General features: G+C 46.1%; 2 protein-coding genes across 2 annotated transcripts; both read left to right on the top strand.

The window, feature by feature from the left end:
- The first annotated feature begins 687 nt into the window (after positions 1–687).
- FOXG1 (forkhead box G1) lies at positions 688–3,365 on the top strand. Its single transcript, XM_053980443.1, has one exon. It carries the CDS (start codon positions 1,001–1,003, stop codon positions 2,378–2,380), a length of 1,380 nt encoding a protein of 459 aa, XP_053836418.1. The 5' UTR covers positions 688–1,000; the 3' UTR covers positions 2,381–3,365.
- A 573-nt stretch (positions 3,366–3,938) lies between these two features.
- On the top strand, positions 3,939–16,347 carry LOC128808988 (uncharacterized). Its single transcript, XM_053980681.1, has 7 exons — positions 3,939–4,232; positions 7,307–7,428; positions 7,474–7,726; positions 7,879–7,956; positions 13,308–13,352; positions 13,643–13,752; positions 16,171–16,347. Exons 1-7 carry the CDS (start codon positions 3,939–3,941, stop codon positions 16,196–16,198), a joined length of 930 nt encoding a protein of 309 aa, XP_053836656.1. The 3' UTR covers positions 16,199–16,347.
- The last annotated feature ends 700 nt before the right edge of the window (positions 16,348–17,047 follow it).

Below are 17,047 nucleotides of genomic sequence, written 5' to 3'. Positions count from 1 at the left end.
CGACTTCGGCGGGATCCGCGAAGTAGTACCTCCGCCGCCACCGGTGTGCCGCGGACGCTTCACCCACCCGACCTCCCACCGCGCCTCCTCCCGCCAGAGGAAGGGGCAAAGCGGATGGTGGCAACTTGAGTCCGCCGGAGGAACTAGGGGAACGGGCGGGCGGGCGGCCGGGCCGGGCCGGGCCGGGCCCGCCGCCGCGGGACGGGCGCGAGTTGTTCGGTGCGGGGGGGATTTGTGCTCGCGGCGGCGGCCGGGGGGGCACGGGGCGGAGGGCGCGCGCACCGCGCGGTGATGCGCCTCTGCGCCGGTATCCCTGCGCCGCGGGAGCCGCGGCGGCGGCGGGGGCGGGGCGCGCGGGGCGGGACGGGGCGGGGCGGCGCGCCGCCATTGGCCGGCGGGCGGGCAGACGCGCGGGCACGCCGCCGGCCCTGATTGGGCGGCCGGTGGGAAAGGTTAAACCAAAAAATGTTTTACAGCCCCGGTGCGTGCCGGCAGCTCTGAAATTAATTGCGGCCGGGGCGGGCTGTATCGCCCGTCTGCCTCGCTCCGCGCCGGCCCGCGGCGGCTGCTGCTCCCTCCTGCCTCCCCCTGCGCTGCCGTGCCGGGGGAACCGGGCACCATGAAGTAGCTTTTTTTTTTTTTTGGTGTGTCTGTGTTTGTGTGTTGTTGCCTTTTTTTTTTTTTTTTCTTTTAGGTTTCAGAAGGTTTTTTTCCTTTTTTACCTTTTTTTTTTTTTCTCCGCTCCGACTCGGTTTGATTTTTCTCTGATCGGTGATTATTATTACTATTATTTTTTCCCTCCCCGGCGGTTCCTGTCCGTGCTACATGACTTGCCAGCGCTTGAGACTGCGGTCCAACTGCGCTGCCGCCGCCGCCGCCACCGCCGCCGGTGGTGCCGCCGCCGCCTCGGCCACCGCCACCGCTTCGGCCGCCGCCTCCGCCGCCGCCCCGCGCGCAGCTCCCTCAGCCGCCGCAACTTTCCCCCTCAGACTAGTGTGTGATGTTGGACATGGGAGATAGGAAGGAAGTGAAAATGCTGCCGAAATCCTCCTTTAGCATAAACAGCCTGGTGCCCGAAGCCGTCCAGAGCGACAACAACCACAGCAGCCACAGCCACCACAACAGCCACCACCCCCATCACCACCACCATCACCACCACCACCACCACCACCCGCCGCCGCAGCAGCCCCAGCGAGCGGCCGCAGCCGAGGAGGAGGACGAGGAGAAGGGGCAGCACCTCCTGCCGCCCCCCACCGCCACCGCCTCTGGCGCCCTGGAGGTGGCCAAGGCGGACATGCTGGCGGGCAAAGGCGAAGCGGGCGCGGCAGCGGCGGCGGCAGCGGAGCTGGAGGAGAAGGAGAAAGCGGCCGAGGAGAAGAAGGGGGCGGCGGAGGGGACCAAGGACGGGGAGAGCGGGAAGGAGGGGGAGAAAAAGAACGGCAAGTACGAGAAGCCGCCGTTCAGCTACAACGCGCTCATCATGATGGCCATCCGGCAGAGCCCCGAGAAGCGCCTCACGCTCAATGGCATCTACGAGTTCATCATGAAGAACTTCCCCTACTACCGGGAGAACAAGCAGGGCTGGCAGAACTCCATTCGGCACAACCTCTCGCTCAATAAGTGCTTCGTCAAGGTGCCCCGCCACTACGACGACCCGGGCAAAGGGAACTACTGGATGCTGGACCCCTCCAGCGACGACGTCTTCATCGGGGGCACCACCGGCAAGCTCCGCCGGCGCTCCACCACCTCTCGGGCCAAGCTGGCCTTTAAGCGGGGCGCCCGGCTCACCTCTACCGGACTGACATTCATGGATAGGGCAGGATCTTTGTACTGGCCTATGTCCCCCTTCCTCTCCCTGCACCACCCCCGGGCCAGCAGCACTTTGAGTTACAATGGGACCACGTCCGCCTACCCCAGCCACCCCATGCCCTACAGCTCAGTGTTGACTCAAAACTCCTTGGGAAACAACCACTCCTTTTCCACGTCTAATGGGTTAAGTGTTGATAGACTAGTCAATGGAGAGATACCTTATGCCACTCATCACCTCACAGCAGCAGCTCTGGCCGCCTCAGTGCCGTGTGGCTTGTCAGTTCCCTGCTCCGGCACCTATTCCCTAAATCCCTGCTCTGTAAATCTCCTAGCAGGACAGACGAGTTACTTTTTCCCCCATGTTCCTCACCCTTCAATGACTTCTCAAAGCAGCACTTCAATGACGGCCAGGGCAGCCTCCTCCTCCACGTCGCCACAGGCGCCCTCCACTCTCCCCTGTGAGTCCTTAAGACCTTCTTTGCCAAGTTTTACAACGGGACTTTCCGGAGGACTTTCTGATTATTTCACACATCAAAATCAGGGGTCTTCTTCAAACCCTTTAATACATTAACATCCATGGGATCAGACTGTAAGTGAACATTTTACACACATTTGCATTGTAAATGATAATTAAAAGGAAAAAAAAAAGCAAAACAAAAAAGTCCAGGTATTTTTTATTAAGTCCCCCATTTTCTGTACGTTTGTTCAGTCTTTAGGGTTGTTTATTATTCCACCAAGGTGAGGAGTGTCAGCAAGGTGCAATGTGGGGAGATTGCATTGTAGACTATGAAGTTTGGAAGACAAAATTATAGTAGAATGTGTATCTAAATAGTGACTGCTTTTGCAATTTTTTTACTCAAATATGATAAGTCTATCACTAAAAGCCGCCCGATTCTCCATGTTTGCAGTATTATAAGTTATCATGGATATGTCGGTGGGTGCAGACCTTGAAAGAAAAAAAAAAAAACAAACCACTAAATTTATGAAAACTATAAAAATACCTTAAAACATAATTTGTATTTAAGCAGAATTAATACTGAAAAAATGCCCAAGATCTAGTTTTGGCCATTTATTATTTTATTCTCTTCTTTACCGAATTGCTTTTTTTTTTTTTTTTTTTTTTTGTTCATTTGTTTGTTTGTTTACTTTTAGACCAAAGATTGGGTTTTAGAAAATGCACTCAGTGTACGAAGTAATTTAAAAAACAGCAACATTATTTCAGTTTTCAGCACTGCCCATTCAAATGAATCAGAAGGGGACAAAATTAATGATTGCCTTCAGTTTGTGTTGTGTATATTTTGATGTATGTGGTCACTAACAGGTCACCTTTATTTTTTTTCTAAATGTAGTGAAATGTTAATACCTATTGTACTTATAGGTAAACCTTGCAAATATGTAACCTGTGTTGCGCAAAAGCCGCATAAATTTGAGTGATTGTTAATGTCGTCTTAAAATTTCTTGATTGTGATACTGTGGTCATATGCCCGTGTTTGTCACTTACAAAAATGTTTACTATGAACACACAGAAATAAAAAAATAGGCTAAATTCATATATACTTGATAGTTTTTTGTCTCTTTTATTAACCCTAATGTGGCAGAGGCTTTAAAGTTACAGTGAGATTAGAGTGCTGCTTATTGCATAGTCCACCATTTTTCACATGCTCCTTTCTTTCTCCCCCCGCCCCCTCCCATGCTGTCTTTAACTGCAGTATTTTCAAATGTAAAAGATCAGGATATTTAGTCAAACACCATGGCCACTATTTTGATGTCCATTTTGGAGCAGAACTCTTATAAAGTCTGCTTTAAAATTGTTAGTAGGAGGTAGGGTGTTTCACTAAAATCTGACTTAGGCTGAAAATGCTTAGCATTGCATATGTATGCAAATATACATGCATACATATACAATTTAAGTATATAAGCACACATTGGGAAAAAGGCCAAGGTGCATTATTGTATAGGTACGTGTTCTTCCTGCAATCTCTGAAATGCATTCAAAGACTTATTGTGCTGAAAGAAATTAATTTCGTCTCTATGATGACTCGAGATATATTAGCGAAGGATGTGTATGTGTGCATATATACATACACATATCAGCTATCATATGATTGTTTGACCAAATTTAGCAAGCCATGATATGTGTGTGTATAAAATATAACCCTTATCTTAAAGGAGGGCTCTTCCGGAAGTATCTAGGCTGTATGTATTTATATACTTTTCGTGCTGCAGACACTTTGGCTTTAGGAATTGTGAAAGTAGCGGTATTTTTTGGCAACCGGCTCTCTGCTGTGCCCCTTCGGCCGGGCGAGGGGGGGGCAGGAGCCGAGCACGGTGAGGTGAAGGCGCAGTCCATGGCAGGGAGGCAGGGCGCCGGGGGCTCACGTGACACCCTGCCTTGCATACCGATGTTTAAACGTTTTAGGGGGGTAAAAACAACCAACCAAACAAACAACCAAAGAAAAAGAATCAACAAATCAAACCTGTATGGATGCACTTACATGTAAAGTTTTGAAAACTCGTCTCTTTTTCTCTCAGTGCCTGCTGAAGCCCAGTAACTCACGCAGGCGTCCCTAAGAAAGCTGCGTTGCCCGACGAATCGATCCCTTAGTTTCGAGGGGGCAACGCTGCTAGTAATTTTAAGAAGCATTTAATCCTTGAAAGAATTGGTGTCTTGATGAGTTTAGGGAAGCCTGTAAAGGCCACAACTCTTGAAAATAATTAGAAAACTTGTGCAAAAGGTTTAGGAACTAATTGGATCCCGCGGCGAGTCCGCAGAGGACAAGTTGTTCATTTGTTACGTTTGTAGCCCAAACTGAGCTCTGCAGCAGTGCAATAAATCGGCGACTGCTCACAATAGGCCGAATGAAAAATAATCTCTAGGTCGGAGATGTTATCGCAAACGCTTTAAAGAGCTTATCTTAGAAAGACAGAAAAGAGGAAGAAAAAGGGGGGGAAAAAGCCAGAGGGTGAATAATGAAGCAGTAGAAAATCTGAATTCTTGCAAACAGTGTATTTGTCGTGCTGAAAGAATAAGGGGAGGAAGAGGGTATCTCCCAAAAATAAGTAATATATAAACAGATGCAAACAGATCTGCAGGAAAGAGAGAGAAGTGAAAGGTTATGGATGAGAGATGGGACACCCAGCTTTGCACTGTGTGGGGGAGAAGGAGAGAACTCTCTGATATTCTTAGCTTTCACTCTCACTCCTGCAATTCAAAATTAATCATCACTATGAGAAAACGATTGCTTTGTTTGGGGATGGAGAGATGATACCACCACTTGGAAGCTCCTACCCTCCCCCATTTTCTTGACTCTATTGTCATTAAAACAAGTGATGCAAAAATACAAAAAAAAAATAAAACTCTTTTTCAACAAAACTATCGGAAATAATAAAATACCATAGGTGTGATTTAAATTATTGAAGCCTAGAGTCCCCATTCTGTGTACTAGTGCCTAAACAACTTAAAAGAGCAGCATCTGCTGCAGCTGACAAAGAAAATGATTTATTATTTACCACTTGCAACTGATTGTATGCTGTAGGAAATCAAATAGCACATACGTAAAGTATTATTTTATTTGCAATGTAAAAAAACAACAAAAAAAAATCTGCAGTCAGTGTACTGAAGGGAGGAAAGAGACAGATCAGGTTGGAGGAAAACACAATCTCACCATGTCAGAGTTTGAGGTTGGCTAATAAGCATTAATTAGATAAGCATGATGCATAATAATTCCTGAAAAGGGTAGCCTGGATGTATGTCTCTCTAGACGTAGTTTAAGCCAGCACTCGCTCCCAGAGCTCTCCTTTAGGCTCGGTGTTGCAAAGTACTGCCTAAGGAGTTCAGGTGCCACAGACTTTTCCCTCTTTCTCTTACACCAGGCGCAGGGGTGATTGCTGAGCTGGTAATTTATTCACATTTCCATACACGTTACCAGGAATCAGACTATTTTTGTAAAGGAAAAAAACAAAAAAGTACAACCCAAAACAAAAATAAAATAACACCAGTAAATCGCTAAAGTTGTCCTGGGTTGTGTCAGGACTGCTAAGGCCCCAAATATGTCTTTACCTCTGCCTGCTCCTCAGAGAAACCCTTTTGTTCGCTGAGGCTGATCTTTGCCCAGGCTCGTTCGGCACTGAATTTGAGGTGGTGGTTTGTTTGTTTTTCTTTTTGTTGTTGCTTTATTGTTGGGGGAGGGGGGGGGGGTTTGGTGGTGATGGGTTTTTTGTGGTTTGATTGGGGTTTTTTTAGGGGGGGTGGTTTAGCATACAGTATTTCTGTTATCTGAGAGTTGTTTCCGTGGTGATTTATATGTCAAATCCTCAAGCTAAGCTTTTAGGATTTTTTAAATATGTACATTTCTAAGATGATGCAGTGTCTTAGCGTCGTTTCTTTAGCGTTTCCTAATTTAGAGTGTTTATGGGGGACGGGCGGTCTTTATGGAATTAAGGAGCTATTGTTATATTCTTAGTTGATGTTTGAGGTGATTAACTTTGCTCGCGTAGATCGTAGGAGAAGAAATCTGCTCATCAAGAAACATCCAATTACGACTTTAAGACTGCCTTCGCAAACATGTTTGAAGCATAATAAACAGTAACTCGAATTTTCAACGCGATATTTGGCCAACAAATTTTTGTCATATTTTAGATATCTTTCTTTTGTTACAGTAAAATATCATCCCTTATGTGGAATGTATCCTTCCGAAAGGGTTTCAAGAAAGTGAACAAAAATGTAATTTGGCTTAAATGGCACAAACCTTCTGCTTGGGGGAGTGACATTTTTTAAATCTGATACTTGAAAAAAATAGTTTAACCGGGACGTCATTTTGCTCTTTATAACTTCTTCTGATGTTTATTAAGATTTATGTCAGAAATTATGATTCAGGTACACACCCCCTCACCACTTGTGTTAATATGAGGTCTCAATCACCATGTATTCAGTACTCACTCAAGCAAAACTCCCACTGAACTCCAGTTACGTTTTGACTGAACTACATCAGAGTTTTGCTTAAGAAAAAACACTGAGCAAGACTCCTTTTATTAGCGACTTTATTCTCTAATTGTTGTATTTTCCCTTAGGATGGGAGATAAACAAACAAACAAACAAAAAAGTCTGCCTGTAGATAATCACCGCTATTGCACTTAATTGTGTGATCGCGAATAATACACCCGCCCGAGAAAGTATATGCGCATACATGTTACGCTACTACAAAATCAGCGATTGGCAATAAATATGTATACACACATATAGACACACACAGACTGCAGAAGTGTCTATCCATTGCACTAATGTCTGTAGTAGCTTCTCTGCTTTTCTTTGCACTGAAGTGTTCTTGTTTTTAATACCCGCCCCCCCCACACCCCTTTCCGCCCCGTGGTGAAGGTGCCTGGGTAAATAGGTCAGAAACTGGTGGGCAAATGGGTTAGGAAGAGGTGAAGGTGAAGATCAATAGAGGTTTTAGGGCTGGCTGTATCTGTTGTGCTGGGTTTATGTGACTGTGCCCAGAGGGCGGAGTTCCTGCACATTCCTACCTCACCGGAGAACCTGCCCTCAACTCCACTTCAGCTACTCCAGAGAGATGGGACCCTCCAGAAGAAACCTGCCCAGCAATCCTTCCCGCCAGAAGGGTAGGTGCACTTCAAGAAAATCTTCTCTACCTCTTATCCCCACAGGCAGACCCATGTGATACGAATGAATAGAGATGACAGATTTCTGTCTAAACGTACAGTTTCCCCGTGGCCCCCGATAAGCAGGTCGCCCGTGCAACCGAAGCACAGTTTCAAAGCACCGGTTACACCAAAACTGCGTTTGCCTAATGTCAGGATTTTCGCTCTCTCTCTTCTTTTTTTTTCTTTTCGGTCTCTTCCCCAAAGTGTTTCCTCCCCCGGCCTTCCCCCTCCCCCTCGGGCTCTTTCGTTTCAGTCGGTAAGTTGGAAGTTTCTTCGCCGATTTAGCAGTTCTTGTGGTTAATCTGTAGATATTTTAGCTTGGTTTGTTAACGTGCTCTTTGTTTGCTTGTTTGCCACCAATGTCAAAGAAAGTCACACGGGTGCAATGTTGTGTTTGCCTTTTTTAAGATGCCAGGAGAAACTGCCTCTACCTGCAAGAAAGGCGCACGATGGCACTTGGGGATAGGAGTCCTCCGACGGCACCGGGTGAGTGCGGATTTTACTCCTCTTTTACACTCAGGAATCAAGTAACTTCACGCGCGATTTTTGTCCTTTGGTACCAAAATGGGAGAGAGCGCCATTCCCGCAGATCCCTGAGCATGCTCTGCCTTTTTGGTCACAGCACAGAAATATTACGGGGGCTAGGCAAAACTCCCCTCCACCACTCATGTCGGGAGGAAATTTGGTCCTTTATCCATCTCCGCTATATGAAAGACGATTTTAGCATGGCGAGTATAGGCGGACTCTGTAATGAATTATTTCTAAAAATTCTGAGCTTGTCATTTGAGAAAAAGCTACAGGCTTATTGCACCTTTCAGGTTGTGTAAAGTGTGCTAATATCCCTAAATTTCCAGGAAAGCGACTAAATGCCAAAAATTTTGGGAGATCGAGGAAAGAGACCTTGCAAAGAGCCGTACTGAGCTGGGTTTTGCTTTGAGTGCTGCAGTGGAGAAAATGCGCCCTTAAAAGGGATCACGGGCAACGTTCATCTCCATGAGAGAGCTGCAGGCACTCTCCCTTTGTCTTCCCACTCCCCAAATTCCGTGACTGAGTTCTGTATACGTTGAGATTCATGTGCCGAAATCTCGGAATAGGGGCAGAAGTTTAAACGACTGATAAAAGTGATGTGCTCATTGCGCTCATCCTTGCGGGTGGGGGCAGGCGCGCTGCTGCGTGGGCAGGACCCGGGATAGGGCCCTCCGTGGACTGTCTTGTTCTTCTTTTGCTGTCCTGATGTGGTGGAGGGGAAGAGCCACGTCTGGTGTCCCACCCGACGAATGACTTTGACCCCTTTGTCCTGCCATTTTTGACCTCATGAAAATAATTAATTTTTTAATATACAGCAAGTTGAATTTTCCGCGACGCTGTGCTTGGGACACCTCAGCGCAGGGGGCAGCGGTACTGAGCGCCTGTCTTTTTCGCATCGCAGAAACCGACGCAGGTGCAGGGAGATGAGCGCTCGCACACGCACAGCACACGCCAGCGGTGACTTGTGACATATCCGCCGGCGTGTTGTGTGCGCGGTGCAAACCCGTCCGGGGATGGCCCCGTGGGTGCCGCGGGGCACCGGTGGAGCCGCCCACGCCCTGCGCTGCGGAGGGCGGCATCCGCACTCGCGTATCCTCGGGACGGCAGGGACGGGCGCCGCCAGCCCCCGGCGCCTTCTCGGCGCGAGCGAGCCGCTGTGCCCGCACACGCGTGTCCGCGGGGCGCGGCGGGGCCCGGCGCGGCGGCGGCGGCGGCGGCGGCGCTGCGCCTTCGGCGGGCTGGGGGCGCTCTTGGCCCGCGCGAGAGCCGCCCCGCCGGGCCGCGGGCACCGGCCGCGCTGCGCCCGGCAAACCGCGGCGTCCGCTCGGGGCCTCTCCCACGGCCCGACAACCTCCGCCCGGCGGTAAAACGGCGGCTTGCAGGCGGCGTTTGTACTCGCAGGGCCTGAGTCCGTGCCACCTCCCTCCCCTCAGAAAGGAGGAAAGATCTGAGGTGTCCTTCTCCACGCAGACTTAGCGTTGCGTTCTTCTAGCTACCAAGAGACAGATGTTGCCCTAGGGAAAGGCGTGTAAAGTCTTCTTCCCAAGAACTAGTCCAGGATGCTTCGATGCAGGAATGGGATTGTTAAATTCACCTCTCGCTTCACTGGAGCAAAACAAACCAGGGAAAACTTGGAAAACAAAAAACAAACAAAAAAAATTTAAACTGCCAAAATAAAAAAATAACCAAAGCAACTACCAGCAGCCTCCCCTCCTCCCCCACTTCAATACCATGTAACAGAATACAGTATCAGGCTAGCGAATTAGACTCAAAGCGAGCGGATTTGCTGCTCTCAGTCGGGTAAATGAATGCAAAGTCCATTTCAAAGAATTATCTCTAGGGAGTCCTCCAAGTGTATTTGGGGTTATCCGTGATTTGAGAGGAAAGACTAAACGAAAGGGGGTCTGAGAAAAGCCTGCCATTGTCACCCTACCCTAAGGTGAGTAAAGCATCCCTGTAAAGCTAGCTGCAAAGAACTGCTTAACCTAAGCCCGAGAGGTGAAACCTCTCCTCGCCCGGAGCCGCCTGACCAGGGAGCCTGAATTTCGGACTACAAAGGCGGCGCGAAGCCTGGGCACTCTTGGGTTGATTTTTTTTTTTTTTTTTTTTTTTTTTTCCCGCGGTGGGGAATTCAGAGCTCTTTACAAATGGTTTCGCAGGGCCATCTTTTACAGGAAAGTAGAAATATGTGAAAGGAGCTCTTCCCCTTCGGAGCGCTCCCGGCGGCTCTCTCTTGACGGTGGCGGAGGAGCCGGGTTTGCAGCGGCCGGCCCGCGGGGGAGACCTGGCCGAGATCCCCATTAACTTGGAGACCCTCCAGGCTAAGTGTTTGCCCTGCACTGTTCGCTAGTGGAAGGAAGAGAACCCCCTCTCCGTCGCCTCTCGACCCCACACCCCCACCTTGCTTGCTTTTACTCAGAAATTGTCTCATCTCAAGTATTTAATATTAGCTAGACTACTAAGTTAGTTATATCCAAGAGGAGACATATACCTGCCAAAAAATCTGACCGAAGCCTGGCTATAGAGTAAAGAAGAGGAACCCTTTCTCAGCCTCAGAACACAATAATCAGGGAAGACAAAAAAAAAAAAAAAAAAAAAAAAAAAAAAAAAAAAAAAGCATAATCTCATTGCTCATTGAGAAGTGTGGCATGTCCCAAAAGGATGCAATCCTTTTCTAAATTAAGGAAGGGTAACATTCACTGGTTACCAAACTGTTCTTTTGAATCAAAAATCTTGATTTTTGCGTTTCAAATTTTTCTATGATGCTTGCATGCCCAAACACACTTTCATCCACACACCAATATATTTTCTAATGGGGATGATGGCTCCGATTAGAGTTTTCACTAGACCCCGAACAAAACAAAGCTAGGACAGATTATTAGATAGGTCTATGGTTGAGCACATCACCTAGTCATTTATATATTTAATGCTGTGGCTCACAGGTAACTTCACAACACGCTGGTGATAAGTAAATCTCCTTTTAGATTTCTGAACTGCACTTCTGATGGCGAGTGCGTCTAGAGGGCTCTAAATGCAGTCTAGATTTTGTACCACAGTGGTACAAAATGCCAAGTGTATTTTTATTAGCATATAGTATATACACACTCTTATGGGTTTATGAGAAAACAGATGAGAATTCTGTAAATAAAAATGGCATTGTTGTTTCATCAATGAACCTTTCCCTCTATATTTATCTTTCTGTAGCTATACATATAGACGTGCATACACGTGTGTGTATATGCATGTATATATTTGTCCGATCTTTTCTGACTCTGAAGGTGTCATCTAGCATTCATCAGAAAAGGCAGCTCTTTTCTTGCTTGCTTGTTTATTCTGTTTGAGCAAAGTTGTTTGTTTTGCTGGGAAGCGTAAGTTGCCTTTAGTTATGTCATCACTATCATTTGTATTTAGATGGAAGGGTAGGACTTATTACCTCTATTTTTATTACTAAATCAGTGGAGGTAAAAGTACTAATAATTAAATACAGATCTCTGATTGCGGGTTGGAACAGCAAAATCGATTGTCTCTTCATCAATAAGACAAGTGTTGAGTAGCTTGCTATTGATTAGTATGTTTATTTATGCAGATCTTTAGGTATTTGCTTACATATTTCGGGTTCTTTGTCTGCTAATTATTATACCAGATTGGTTTGAAAGAAAGAGCTTAGACTGGGAAACACACTTGACAGATCCATTCTTAGCTAACCTGATAGTGGATTATTGCAATCCAATAAGTTTAACAAATTACTTATACGTGCTTGCCTTTTGAGCAATTAGGAAACCGTTTCAGATTAAAATCCCTTGTTGCATTCGGGGTCGGTTCATTTAAATAAAGGGGCATTATGTTTAGATATTTTCCAAATGAAAAATGGGTTACTGGATCCGCAGAGGCTGAACAGGAGTTGATGTGCGCTTCGCACATCAGGCCCTTAGGTTACTTTGTAAGCGAAAAACACCTTCCCAGCAACAGAGTGGCCCCTGGGGTTTCCTCATAGATAGAAGGTAATCTGAATATCGAAATCAGAAATCGATGTATTAAAAGAAAAAAGCATACCAAACCAAACCAAACAAAACAGAGGGTTCCGCATCCAAATATCAGAGCGCTCAAAGCTGGCGGTATTTTGTGTTGCTTTTTTGGCTTAATGATTTAATCGGTGCAAAAGGAATCGCCCCAGCCTCTCTGCTAAACGGTCTATTTTCCAGCCATCCCTTCTCAGGACCCCAGAAGACTGACATTTGGATCTATTTCTTAAACACACGTTTCCAGCCGACACCCGCATTTTCTTTCCCAGCCGTTCCGGGGAGGGCTCTGCTTTAGCAATACCTTCCCCGCGCCGCTTCGACTGTGCCGACACAGGCACCTCGGCGGCGGACAGCGAGCTCGGGACCAGGGATAGCAGGCGGAGGCCGGTGTGAGAGCCAGGTGCAGGGAGGGAAGGCCGCCTCCGCAGGCCCCGCGCTGCCCCGCGGGGCGCAGCCCCCGCCGCCCTGGCCGCCGCTTGCCCGGGGAGCGGCGCGGCGGGAGTCCGAGCCACGGGCTGGGGAACGGGAACAGGACCCGCGCGCGGTGCTGAGCGAGTGTTGAGCCCTTCTTCACTTATGTTCCTCATCTTTTGCTTTCGGCAAGTTTCGTTGGCGGGGGAGGGAGGGGGGGAGGATTTTTTCCTCTTTCTTTTACCTCCAGGAACTGCTGCTTTACAACCTGTAGAGATAAGACAGCCTCGCATCAGATGATCACAGAGATAAGTAATCTCTCCCCTCGGCCAGTGGTATAGCTGACCGTATGCTCTTGAATCTTAGAGCGCTAAGTCTTTCCTGTGAATGAACGAGAAAACACTCGACAGGTCGTGAATAATCGTTTTAATGAGTGTGTAAAAGCGTGCGACGGGGTGCACGGAGCTGTCGGGTTAAACAAACAACTTGTACCCTGACGAAATCCGATTGTTAAAGTGCAAAGTGGTGTCAGTCCAATTTCCATCCCAGTTCTAAAAACCACAGATCTAAGTCGCGGGAGTCCAATTTTCCCCATTAAGAAAAATAACAATATTTTCTGAACGTAAGTGCGATCGTCCCTAATGTTAGCCTTTGGCGAAAAAAGACCAGTTGCATATTAGAGGTACCGAAGCTATTTTTATTATTTTTTGTTATTTTTAAAGACGATAGTTAAAAAGTGTGTATTTGACATTTTCCTATATATTATCAGATCAATGCGGTAAATATTTTCCTTTTTTGTGTGTCCGTCGCCTCCCTCTCCGTATGTTTTTTTTTTTTTTTTTTTTTTTTTTTTTTTTTTTTTTTTTTTTTTCACAGATCACTGGAGGCAAACATCGAATTAATTGGATCTCAATGACTGAGGTTGGTAACTTTGTATTGAACTAAGGTTATCTCTGTCATAGTGTTTAGGTGTTTACTAGACATTTTAGGACTTTCTTTTAGGACTTAGAAAAGGTAAATCCAGACAATATACACGATAAAATTAAAAGGGCGTTACAATATTGTTTGCTTCAAATCCAAGTTATACTGCCCATATGTAGGGAGATAATACTCTATGGGTCTGTAATAATCTATCTAGAGATTATAAAGTTTAAAAAAATGGAGGTGTTTTTGGTTTTTCTTTTTTTTTAATTTTTTTTTTTATTTTTAAGCCTGACATCGGAATAGCCATGTCTGTTTCCTGTACAACTAGAGGGCCTTCCTTGCACTATTTTGTAAACTCAAATACCACTCTTCTAAGCCCAGTGATTATTTTTTCAAGGTTAGTAATGACGCATATTCCTAATGTTTATTGTTGCTAAAGACTTTCAGACCGACTGCAGGTCTGGCACTTTCTATGAAGAGTCATTTTCAGATGTGTCCTCCCTTTCTTTGAAAGTACCGGCTTGAGCAAAGTGAGGTGAGGAAAGGCAACCCCCAGCTGGAAACCAACGCTTTTTAAAGTTTCTCTGCTCTTCCGATTAATACTCGATTTTTTCACGAATAATATGACATTGGAAAATGAACGATATGATAAGATGCATTATTATGCTATAGACATAATGGGGACCCAATGCAGTGGCATGAATGTGAAATTTACTTTTGATACTTGTGGAAGTCGAATCTGGCCATTCATGAACTAGATAGTAGTGTCCATATGGCATTGGTCTCAAACTGATTCCCAGCGTTCATAGCATTTTGAGTTAAAAGATAGTTTTTGAGTTTGGTTTGTGGTTGGGTGTTTGGGTTTTGTTTTGGCTTTGATTTTTTTGGCTGGGTGTTTTGTTTTGATTTTTTTTTGTTGTTGTTGGTTGGTAGTTTTGGGGTTTTTTTTCCTCACAAAGACAGTTTTGTTTTGTGCTTTAAAAACGACGTAGGCATTGAGAACAGATATCAGTGATTTTCAAGTTCCCAAGCGTGACAGAATCGTCTTTGCATACCTTCCTCTGAAACCAGCGATAGAAAGCAAAGAGAAAAAGAAGTAAAGAGAGGGAGAGAGGGGAAGAAGGGGAAAAAAGACAATTCAGCCCCACTGAATTAGGTAGCAGATCTATAACTAATGAACCATACAATCATACAGTATTTAACAAGCATCTGATGAATGTTCTGGGCAATTTCAAACATGGCTTTGTTCAGACTATATGACTTGAAACACATCATTGCCCGGACCAGTGTGAACTCTGGAGACTCAAAACCAAAATGTTCCCACCGTTTTCCTTAACTCCTTACGTGAGAAGAAAAGGGACATAGGGTCAGTACCACGGAGGAAAGAGAGAGGAGAACGAAAGACAAAGCACAAGGACATATGCCTCTGGAGCACAACAGCACAGAAGTCTGCACTCTGAGAACCAGGGAACATTTCTCATCCCCCTGAAAGACTAATGCCCTCCTCCTGCCACTGCAATTTCCTTTGCAACAAAGCCGTGCATTAAATGGGCATGGTGGATAGTAAGGACGTACCAGTTTCTTGCTGTAGTTCTACTAATAAATAAAATTCTCAATGTTCAAAACACTCTATCTGTCACATTCACAAGATAGGTACTGTAAATTCCTGTTGAAAATATACAAACAGAGATCCAAGAGGTTGCCTCTGTTTTTGTATCTCTCTCTCACAAGAAATGCACTATCAAAACATTAATTATATTTGAAAGGGAACAGATTATTTGTTTGAGAAAGAATTACATTCTTGAATTTATATTCCACGCAGACCTCTCCTCCTGTCTGCTGAGAGGGTTGAACTGTAAATCTGTCTCAAATTATTTACCCCTAAAATGTAAGTAGGTGTGTCACATTAGAGTAGTAGAGAGATGAGAGATAATCTGTAGGTGCTTTTAGACACCTCTGTGGGATGGGTCGTTAGGGAATGTCGAAATGAACACGAAATTGCAAATCTAACATGTGAAGAACATACACGCTTATTCTTTGACAATGAAAATACAAACGCACATAGAGATGCAGAGTTGAACCTAGTTAGTTATTAAACATGATGACTCACGGGAGTTTGGGCCCACAGTTCCTTTTTGTTTAGCTGGTTTTACTTTGGTGTTCCTTTTTGTTGTTGTTGTTTTTTGGGTTTTGGTTTTTTTGTTTGTTTGTTTGTTTGTTTTGTTTTTTTTTTTTAATGCTTTCATGCACATCTTGTGGTAGCCGATAGTTGAAAAGCTACTAACCGTGTGGTGAGTCATCACTTAAGTCAAGAGAAATCTCTTAAAGATTGTACCTTCTTTCATGCTTTTAAAAACACTAATAAAAGGGTTAATAGGTGCCCTCATACTTTTACCTTTTTTCTGAGAAAAATAGTGATTTAGTGGGACTTTATTAGAAGCTCTTGAAAAACTCTCCTTCATGTCTGTTTTTTGCACTCTCTGCTAACCAGACCTTCAGCATTTCTTAACCTACCTCCAGACAAATATTTTGGCAGGAATTGATGCTAACAGTGCGGTCAGAAAGTTTTTTGGTGCTGTTGCGTCATGCTGGGGAAATTCGTTACTGGATCGGTGCCCTTAGTTTGGGACCCGGAGAAGTCGTGTTAGCACCAGGTCCTGCAGAGCTGAGCCCTTTTCTCTATTCCTCTATTTTTTGAGCCCTGGGAAACCAAAGCCATGGGGCCTGAAGGGCAGTCACAGGGAGCACGGGAAGGTGGGGGTGGGCGGACTTTTCTGCCTTGGATGTGCCTGGGATGTGCTCTCTCCCTGATTAGGTATCTGCGGAGGAAGAAGGTGACGTGACGAGAAAAGCCTGACAGCCAAAGTGGGAACTGTCCGGGAGAAGGATCCGTGATGAATGAGGTCTGCGAAGTCATGATGCACAAGCAGCCCAGGACAGTGTGCTGTTATCAAATGCCGGTTTTTGTTCTCTAGAACCATAAAGAAAAGTGGGGAGGGAGCGGGGGGGGGGGGTGGGGGGGGGGGGGGGTGGGGGAGATGAAGGTGAGGTGGGGGAGGGGGATCCTGGAGAGGGGGTCAGTGAGGACTGGCAGTGAGAGATCGGAGAAATCAGTGGCTGTAATGTTAGCATGAGTTCATCGTCTCCCCGGGAGAAGGAGAAGCTGCGTTTGTCAAATGGGCTAGAGCCCTGACGGAAGGTAGAGGCGCCATCGGAGCGCTCCGAGATGCGGCTGTGAAATGTGGATCCTGACCGACTCGAGGGACAGTACATTATAACATAATCTATCCCAAAATCTTCCAGGCAGGTGTATGAGGTTAAGTCAGGTTCTTCAATAATCACCGACTCATCGTAGGGAATAAGTTCTGCCCCGGGGCAGGGGATAGTATGGAAAAGCAGTTGTGAAGTCGGAGATACATTACTACATAAACTAAAATCCTACTAAAATTGCAAACATTGTTTTATTCCTGGAATAATTTCGTGCGGAACTGGAGCTTCTTCCTCAGGTTAGGCGGGAAGGGCTGCCGTGGACAAGCCTGTAACTTCTTGAATTGTTTTTTGACCGTGCACTGTATTGCCGTAATGCCAATAAACGCTTTAAACGCGTCCTGCTAGCGGCCACCAGACGCTCCGGCCCCTCAGGCCCGGTCTAAAGGAGATCTGGCCCGGTTCGGGACTTCTGGGTCACTCCC

The sequence above is a fragment of the Vidua macroura genome, chromosome 6 (genome assembly GCF_024509145.1).
Source record: "Vidua macroura isolate BioBank_ID:100142 chromosome 6, ASM2450914v1, whole genome shotgun sequence".
Classification (NCBI taxonomy): Eukaryota; Metazoa; Chordata; class Aves; order Passeriformes; family Viduidae; genus Vidua; species Vidua macroura.
This window is presented reverse-complemented; position numbering and strand designations above follow the sequence as displayed.